Below are 10,280 nucleotides of genomic sequence, written 5' to 3'. Positions count from 1 at the left end.
TCATTACATTACATGCCTTTTCACGCGAATGATTTCATATTTTACAAACTCTTGCAAAATAACGAGACTATGAGGCAATTCATGCGTTCATTGGTAACTTTATAAAATTCGTGCGTTTTGTTTACAAACTTTTACCAAATAAAGTGACGCCCTTGATCTGAATAAGTTTACGAAAACTTGTAATTTTCTAATCTTGCTTATTTTCCTTCTATATATTTGTATAATTTTTGTAAGTTTACACAATTTACGGATTTTATAAGGTTACCAGTACTTTGCAAAAGAATATGTAGGAAAATTCATCCTCAGGTGGTCTTGTCAGCAGTGGGGGCATCATCAGGGGACATTTGCATTGTAGGATAGGGGAGGGAGGGGTTTGCATAACATGGGCAGATGATGCGGACATCGAATAACCGTGGGGACATTGTCCCTCTGTCTCCACGCTTCCGCGGGCACTGCTTGTAATGCGGATTACAGTTTACAAATATCCACGTGAAAAATTATTAAGTTAAAATAGGAATTTATGGTTTTAAACCTTCTACAATTAAAATTTAAAGATATTAAAATTAAAAATTATTAAAATTCCAGTCTGAATTTTTTCCAGTTTCCTAGTATGGTTGTCTAATTGGGATTTTGGGATAGATTTTTTTAAACAGGATTCACGTGAATATTTGTGAAGTTGTAATTATAATGACAATTATTTGCCTACGATACTTTTATGCAACTTAAGGATCGTATTTTTTTGAATTTTTTTTTAAAACCTCGGCAATGCGGAAGGATCAATCTATTTCTTAAGCCAAGAAATAAACTGCTTCAACAAACCAGTCTGGCGTTTTAATATGACAACTTTTAAATGTTTTTTTTTCAGTTTTCATTAAATCATTTCATAATTACGACTCACATTTCACACGGATGTTTTTATATTTTACGAACTTTTGAAAAATAACGAGACTATGTATGAGGCGGCAGTGTTTGGTAACCTTGTAAAATCCGTGCGTTTTGTGAAATAATTTTGCAAACTGTTACAAGATAAAGAGGCGCCCTTGATCGGAGCAAATTTACAAAAATTTTGGAGCAAATTTTCGTTCAAAATATGTATGAGAACAATTTTGTAAAAGTTTGATTATGTGTTACTGATCAGGACAAAGCGGTAAGCCAATTTTATTTTGAGTGTTCCAATTTCACATACAAGGAAATATTGAAATGGGTTTAATTTTGAATTATTTTTTATTTTATTTAGTGTTATTTCAAAATTTACAAAGTTTATAAAAATTATCTTGCTACATTTAACTATTGTAAACTTCATAGTCAGATCCAATGACATACCTCAAAAAACAAATCAACCTCAAAGGTTTACAAATTGATTACAAACTACTTATTTACTTTTTCGGCGTTAACATTTTAAAGTTTGTTGCTTCATATTTTGAGAATTCTAAAGCATTGTGACAACTTTAAATAATTAAAGAATTTTCGAAAATAGCATGCTTCGAAAATTGCGTTCTACGAAAATCTGCGACATTTTGAATTTTGTTACCTAATTGAATTTGTCAGAATTTTTGAAAATAATATGTTACGAAATTCGTAAATATCTAAGATTTTACTGGACGGACGTTTTTCTCAAGTTATTTAACTCACGTTTTTACGTAGAAGTAATATTTTTATATGGTTTTGGCTCAATTTTCACCGGTGTCTTTCTTTGCACTAATTTCCGTAATTAATTAAGCAATTAATTACCAGACATAATTTTTGGTTTGACATGCATGAATGTCGAAGAGCCAAGACTAAAAAAATTGTTTGATCGCTGACATTACTAAAGGTTTTGAAACTAATTTTGCAACAATTTACACAATTTACGTGGTTTATCAATTTGAATAAATTATTGGATGGGGATGCCCAATCTTCGTATTGATCCAATTATACAATATCACGCAAAAAAAATTCAGAATGGCGTTTTAACACGAAAAATTTTAAATTTTGCGTTTTTTCATTTTTCACTAAATCATTACAAGTCTTTTCATGCGAATGATGTCATATTTTACAAACCCTCGCAAAATAACGAGACTATGATGCAATGCACGCGGTCATTGGTAACTTTGTAAAAATCGTGGGCTTTATAAAATAAGTTTACAAACTTTTACAAAATAAAGAGACGCCCTTGATCTGGATAAGTTTACGAAAACTTTTAATTTTCTAATCTTGATAATTTCCCTTTGATATATTTGTAAAATTGTGTAAGTTTACAAAATTTACGGATTTTACAAGGTTGCAATTACTTTACAAAAGAATATGCAGGAAAACTCGTCCTCAAGTGTTCTTGTAACCGGAAGCAGTGGGGACATTAACATTGTAGGATAGGGGAGGGAGGGGTTTGTATAACATGCGCAGATGATGCGGACATCGAACAACCGTGGGGACATATTGTCCCACTGTCCACACGCCTCCGCTGCCACTGCTTGTAATGCGACTTACAATTTACAAATATCCACCTGAAAAATGATTCAGTTTTAAATGCAGAAATTTATAGGTTTAAAACTTCGGCACTAAAATTCCAGTCTGAATTGTTTCCAGTCCTATTATGGTAATCTAATTGGGATTTTGTGATAATTTTTTTAAGCAGGTTTCACGTGAATACATATTTGTAAATGTGTAATTATAATGAAAATTATTTGCCTACGATACTTTTATGTAACCGAAAGATTATTGTAATCTTTTTGGACTGGACAAATCCAGACTGGCGTTTTAATGTGACAAATTTTTAACGTTTTTTTTTAAAATCATTTCATGATTACGACTCACATTTCACACGGATCTTTCTATGTTTTACAAACTTTTGCAAAATAACGAAACTCTGTATGATGCAATTCACGCAGTCCTTGATAAGCTTGTAAAATCCAAGCGTTTTGTAAAATATTTTTGCAAACTGTTAAAAAATAAAGAGACGCCCTTGATCGGGACAAGTCTACAAAAATTTTGGAGCTGATTTTCTTTCGAAATATGTATGAGTAAAATTTTGTAAAAGTTTGATTATTCATTACCGAACGGGACAAAGAGATAAACCAATTTTATTTTGAGTGAATTTTGAATTATTTTTTTATTTTATTTAATGTTATTTCAAAATTTACAAAGTTTATAAAAATTATTGTACTACCTTTAACTATTGTAAGCTTGATAGTCAGATCCAGACGAACAACCTCAAAGGTTTACAAGTTGATTACAAACTACTTTTTTATTTTTTCGGCGCTAACATTTTAAATTTTGTTGATATTTTGACAATTTGTAAGAATTTTGACAACTTTTAATAATTAAAAGATTTTCAAAAATAACGTGCTACGAAAATCTGAAATTCGTAAATTTCAAGATTTTACTGGACGGACATTTTTCTCAAGTTAATTAACTCATTTTTGTTTACGTAAAAGTACAATTTTGATATAGTTTTGGTTCAATTTTCACCGGTATCTTTGCACTACTTTCTGTATTAATTAAGCAATTAGTTAACTAATTAATCTAAATTATATATAAAAATTAGGCACACATATTAAACCTAAATACTAATCTACATAACAATTAATTAGTAAATGTGAAATAATGAAATTTCCTTGTACAAAATGAGATTTCTAAAAAAAGTCATGTAATGTAAATTGTGAAAGTCTGTTAAAAATTGTGCCATGTGATTTTTTTGCTCATTTTTTAGGATAAAATATTCCTCGTTTACGCAGTTTACACGGTTTCGTCCCAGTAAAATAGCGTATTTTCTGTGTAACATTCTGGTCCAAAGTCTTGCACGGCGGGGGCTTGTTTTTCCATGAGGATTTGGTACACGGAATATATCGCGAGCAGGGTGTAAATCTAGATAATTCAAGAATTAATTAGCAATTAAGTATTTAATTATGCAAATAATGATAATTAAGTTTAAAAAATACTTACATTATACGCCATCCAAAACCAGAGACACAGCATGGCAAAGATTTGATCGAGCTAGTTAGGAATCAAAAAATAAATAAGACATTGAATTATTGAATAATATGGTGACAAAATTAACGCGAATGTTTGTAACGCAGTAAAGTTTAGAAATTAGGTTTAAGGTTTTCTTGTAATACAGATTTTTTTAAGGTATGGTCGGTTAGGAAAGAAACCTTTGAAAAATATATTTATTCGTATGAAAGAAAAATTGCCACTGAGTTGAAACGCGGTAGTTTTCTAGTCCATGCGATTAACTACCCAAATCCGAAAACCGGAAGTCGATATCTCGACCAGTTCAAAAATGAGAACAAAAAATCGAGAACAAGTCGCAAAAAACATTTGCCACTACTACGAAAAAGTGTGCGAGCGCGTCCGGATGATGGTTTACAGCCACTTCGAAAGAGAAAAAATTCATAATGGTGCAATTTTCAGAGTTTTAGATATGTATGAGGAGAGCAGGAATGCTGAATTCAAAAAATTAAAAAATCGTCCTGCTCGTGTAGCGACCCCCAAAGTGATACGTAGAGTTCAGAAAGAAGACAAAAATAACCTTGGGATATCAGATGGTAATTTGGGCTACAAATTGAAAATAGCAAAATTAAGTTTACATGCTATTAAGCCTACGAAGTTGGGGGTCAAATCCTATAAGGCGACATCTGCACCAAAGTACAACCAAGGTCAGCAAAAAAGAGCAAAGCCCAACTCTCGGCAGAATGTTGAAAAACGAGTCAAGCAAAACATGCCCGTGATTCTGGTAATGGATGATGAGACCAAGTGCTCGATTGATCCAGATGAAGTCCCTGCGAGGAAGTACTACTCATGCACTAATAAAAAAACGTTTAAAGGTTTTTTCAAATACACGCCGAAGTCAAAATTCCCCACAAAGCCCATAATTGGGCAAGCATTGGACTCATTGAGGGACGTCTCAAAGCCGTTCGTGACCACAGCCACCATGACCTCGGAGAGATATCTGAACGATTGTGTAAAGAAGATCTTGATCCCCTTTATCAATAATTGTAATGTACTTTTCTGACCGGACACAGCAACATGTCATTCTTCAAAAGTTGTTCAGGATTACCTGCGGTCGAAAAAAATCGATTTTGTTGCAAAAAAGGAATATGCTCCCTACGTCCCTCAGGCAAGACTAATTGAACGATTTTGGGCATTATGCAAGAGAGAATATAGTCGTCGAACAAAACCACCCAAAAACTTGGTAAGATTCCGTCACATTTGGACACACACCTCAAAAGTGGTAGCGAGAAAGAGTGGCAAAGCACTTCTTGGGACCGCGAGGCAAATAATTCGCCAGATAGGAAGGATGGGGGTCTATGGACCATATGAGGCAAAAAATTGAACGATAAGGACCTTGTTCTTAACCCTTAAAAGTGTCATTGGAATTAATTAAGTTTTCCGGATTTTACAGGCATTTTTCAAAGGTTTCTTTCCTAACCGACCATACTATAATTTACACAGTTTGCGAAAAACATCCACGTGAAAATAATGATTTTTCAGTTAAAATAGAAAATTATAGGTTTCTAAAACTGTTACACTAAAACTCCAGCCTGAATTTTTCCCAGTCTTATTGTGGTGATGTTATTTGAATAGATTTTTTGTGACCGTATTCACAGGTATAGTTGTAAACTTTGTAAATTTATAAAAATTATTTTGACAATGATCTTGAGTAAGTTAATTTCCGCTGGGAATTTTAGAAAAAATTGGTTGATCGCTGATATTTATTTAAACGTTTTTGGAAAATTTACACAGTTTACAAATACCCAAGTGTTCTATTTGGAATGTATATTCTGTGAACCGACTATCTGCATATTAGTCGACAAAACCAGCTAAAAAAAATTCAGACTGGCGTTTTAACTTAACAAATTTTAAATATTTTTTTTTCATTTTTCACTAAATCATTAACTTACAAGTCATTTCACGTGAATCATTATAAACTTTTGCAAAAATAAAGAGACCCCTTTGATCTGGGCAAGTATATCAAAATTTGGAAGTTGCTTTTCGTTCGAAATATTTGTCGACGTTCGTAAGGTTTACAGAATTTACGGATTTTACAATGTTACCAAAAGGCCTGGGTGAATTGCCTCAAAGACTAAATTTTAAGGCTGATTTTCCTGCGTAATTTTTGCAAACTTTTTTTATACCTAGATTGATACAAATTTTTTACGCAAAATTTGTTAATTTTCAAAGATGGGCGCGACATGAATTTTAAATTTGACGTTCTTACTAAATTGTTGGTTTATCATCGCAGATCTGTTTATTGATCCAATCGACAATATTTGTAATCAAGCAATAAATTCAAACTGGCTTTTTAAAGTGACAAGTAATAATTCATCATTTATTTTGAAAAATAATGATCTAACAAATTTTAGACGTGATTTTCCTCCGTAATTTTTGTAAACTTTTTTTAAAGATGATTTGTTATACAAGTTTTTTTTACAAAATTATGTTTGCTAATTTACGAAGAGAGACGGGACGTAATTTTTTGTCGGACTTGCATAAATGTGACAGTCGAAGATCCAAGAATCGAAAAATTGGTTGATCGCTGACCTTAGTAAAAGTTTAGTTACCTAATTTCGTAAAATTTGCACAGCTTGCAAGCAAAAATATTCGAACTGACATTTTTAATGTGACAAGTTTTAAATATTTTTTTTATTAAACTTTGCAGTTTACAAATATCTACGTGAATTCGCCCTTATTAAATTACTAGCGTATAGCCCGGCCAAGGCCGGGTTCTAGAGTTCCAGTGGGGGGTGTGCCCAAAGCGAAAAATCCGTCATACTATATTTTAAATAATTCCCAGTGGAGACTTTGTCATACTACATACATACATCAGACTGAGGGTTTGCCCAAGTCATACTGCATTTTAATTAACCTGGTCACAGTAAAATTTGATTCCCCCCTGTGGGAGTAGTTGAATAGCTAATTACTTAAATTCCCGTCGCGTGGGAGTAACTGCATAGCTAACTATTTAAATTCCCACGCTTCACGCTCCCGTTAAGTTCCATAAACCCCGTTAACTTCTACAATTAACGCCAAGCTATTGACGGATTCGGATTCAGCGTCAAAAATACATTCGAATTGATATGCGACATCACGAATAAGCCAGATTTGGACACCACGGTCACGGCGAGGTCACGGGGGCCTCGCAGGTCAAAACCATTGACGGCGTTGGATTCAGCGTCAAAAATACATTCGAATTGACATGCCACTCGCTGTGGGTAGAGTTTCTCAAACTAAAATAATTAATTAATAGTGTTTATCACGATCACTTATCATGATAACCACTATTGATGAGTGGTGTATGTATGTGGGGTGTACATGTTCATGTATTCATTTATTCATGCAGTGCAGTGCATGCATGCAGTGGTTGCTCCGCTTCCTTCTTTGTCTACTGTATGGGGCAATTTGCATTGCGAAGACGGACCCAGGGACCCAGGGATCATACTAACACTTTATTAGAGTAGATTTCCCCAATTCATATCTGTTTACCAACTAATAAAGATAAACATGTGAACCTCAAAAACCTCAAATTGGCGCTTTGACGTGACAAATTTTAAATATTTTTTTTCAGTTTTCATTAAACTATTACGTTCATTTTGCAAAATAGAAGTTAGTAAATTTTGAGCATGATTTTCCTTCATAATTTGTGAAAACTTTTTTTAAGGTGATTTGTTGTACAAGTTTTTTTTAAGTGAAGTTTGCTAATTTACAAAGTTGAGCGGGACATGAATTTCGGTCGGACTTACGTAAATGTAGTAGTCGAAAAGCCAGTGGAATCCGAAGTAGAGTTGGAGGACGATGACGAGAAACATGGCGATGATCCAAGGCAAAATCCAACCCCGGATTTCCACTCGCACCGCGTGAATCATCAACCAGGACGCACCGATGAAGTAGAGAAAGAACAAGATGGCAAATCCACCGTAGATTTGGGTCGCTGAAATTGGTAATAAATCATTACCAACCGAAGTATTAAAGTTGCTACCGGTTGGAATTAAAATTATACCCGCCCGTAAAAATTTGCTATCGATATGATAAAACTTTAATTCTGAAGTATTACTACAAGGTATTACTTATCGATACCGCTTTGGTAGAGATTTGGATGGCTAGAATTTGGCTAATTGTAATATTTAGAAAACTGGTATTAAATCGTTACCGACCGGAGTACATATTTATTATGTATTTATGTGACTCTACATGGTTAGAAATCTGGTATAGGCACACAGGTATTGATTTCTCGGTATTAAAGTTGTTACCGCTTGGTATTAAAGTTATACAGTTCCGTTAAAATTTGCTACCAATATGGCAAAGTTTTATTACCGAGCTATTACTACACATTTAGTAATTATCGATACCAGAGTCAATTATGAATACCGCTTGGTATTAGTTTGATACTGGATTTCTTAGAGTAAATAACGCCGGCACGGTAATACCAGGCATTACCGTATAGTAAAATTACAGTAATAAAAAATTTACCACTTAGAAACAAAAACTACCACCAATCCGGTAAGAAGTTATTACCAAGTCAATACCAGATGCGACTCTACCAGATTTTAACAATTAACAGTGATCAGAACCTGCATGAGCTTCACTCATTTTCGGATTAAGTAAGTAAGATAGCATAGTTTTAGAATGTGTTTTGTCAAATGAATTTTGAAATTGGATTTGGATTTATTAAAAAAGATGGAATTATAACGAGTTTTTTGAAAATTATTACAAAAAAACTGGGACAACTTCAAAAAAAAATTTAGTACGAATTTTGCAAAGCATTTACTCAACAAATCCACAAGCCAATTCCTTTATTCTTATCCGAGCATCTATTTAGTGTTTTTCAATATTTGTTTTTCAACATAAATGTAACACGGCGTGGAAGTTTACCATATTTTGCAAACTCTATGTAATTGTGCACTAGGTATATAATTTTGCAAAATTTACCCACTAGGTTTGTAATTATTCAGCTTTGTGGACGAAAGCAGTCTCAATATTGTTTTGATAAAAAATTATCAACAATTCCCTGATAAAGCATTTAAATTTAATATTTTATGGTGAGATATTTACATATTTTTATCAGTAAGTGTGAAAATATGATAAGTTTCTTTAACGTGGAAATTGGAAAAAAAATGTGTGAAAATTTTCGCAAACTGTTTAATCAACAATTCCATCTAAAATAGATATCTTATTTATTATTTACATATATGCATTTTGGTTTAAATTTATCACGACGTGGAAGTCAAACATATTTGCAAATTTTATATAAATGTGTCCTATTTATATAATTTTGCAAAATTACGAATTAGGTTCATAAGTTTCAGAATAATTCACCTCCATGAAAGAACTTTAGTTTAGAACTTTGGAATTTAGTCTTGATATTATTTTGCTAAAAATTGGTAACAATTCTCTGCTAAAGTATTTAAAGTTAGTATTTTGTGGAAACATTTTTGCGAAATTATTTGCAAATTTATTTAACCAGTTTACACTTCTGAAAATTTATTAAAATTCAGACTTACAAAGAGATCTATCCGTCTCAAAATATGGCATGTAAGGACTCGAACTTTCTCCCCCGGACATGACGTAAATCGAGTAAACGATCGAAATCACGGAAGCCATCTAAAAAAATTAATTATGCAATTATCGCTGGGTAATTATCATCACAATTTTTAAAAAAATCATTAATTCATGCCAAAAACTCACCGCTGTATAAAACGCGATCGGCTTGACGGACTTGTAAATATCATTGTAATAAAAACACGGTGTCCAAAACGAACTTAGAATAACCATTGTGGCAAATTTTGGAAATTATGATGTCAAATTTTTTAATTGTTTCCAGAAAATTTGGTGTTTCCCCTTTTTTCCAAAATGTCAAAAAATTGTTTATGTTTTCCGACCAACTTTAACGCCACTTTCGATTATTTAAATAATTTTAATAACGAATTTTGTCGCACAGATTTTGCCAGAGGAAACCCAAATTTTGAAAATTTGTGGATATTTCAACTTTCAAATTTGGTAATATTAAATTTTGTTCAATTGTTGACAATGTCAAGGAATTTTACTTTTTTCCACCAACTTTAACGCCACTTTTGTTATTAGGATAGTTCAACAAATAAATTTAGTATGCAGATACGTTCACATCTAGCTAGGATTTTGTGTCAACTGTCAAGTTGTTTAGAAAAAAAAATTAAAAATTGAAACTAACGATCGTCGTATTTAGTATGTGACACACCTGAAAACAGGTATCCAGCCAGCCGCACTTTTTATTTACCAAGAACTTTTCTCGTTTACAAAACATGGAAAGTTTACACAACATAAAATAC

General features: G+C 32.7%; 1 protein-coding gene across 1 annotated transcript; it reads right to left on the bottom strand.

Annotated features, from left to right (window-relative positions):
• Positions 1–3,069: 3,069 nt before the first annotated feature.
• Positions 3,070–10,280, bottom strand: LOC110848869. Its single transcript, XM_022096207.2, has 5 exons — positions 9,661–10,280; positions 9,477–9,576; positions 7,719–7,906; positions 3,922–3,972; positions 3,070–3,843 (listed from the first exon to the last, which is right to left on the bottom strand). Exons 1-5 carry the CDS (start codon positions 9,745–9,747, stop codon positions 3,715–3,717), a joined length of 555 nt encoding a protein of 184 aa, XP_021951899.1. The 5' UTR covers positions 9,748–10,280; the 3' UTR covers positions 3,070–3,714.

Source organism: Folsomia candida, unplaced genomic scaffold (genome assembly GCF_002217175.1).
Source record: "Folsomia candida strain VU population unplaced genomic scaffold, ASM221717v1 Fcan01_Sc004, whole genome shotgun sequence".
NCBI lineage: Eukaryota > Metazoa > Arthropoda > Collembola > Entomobryomorpha > Isotomidae > Folsomia > Folsomia candida.
Note: the sequence above shows the minus strand (reverse complement) of the source record. Positions and strands in the feature narration are given on the sequence as shown.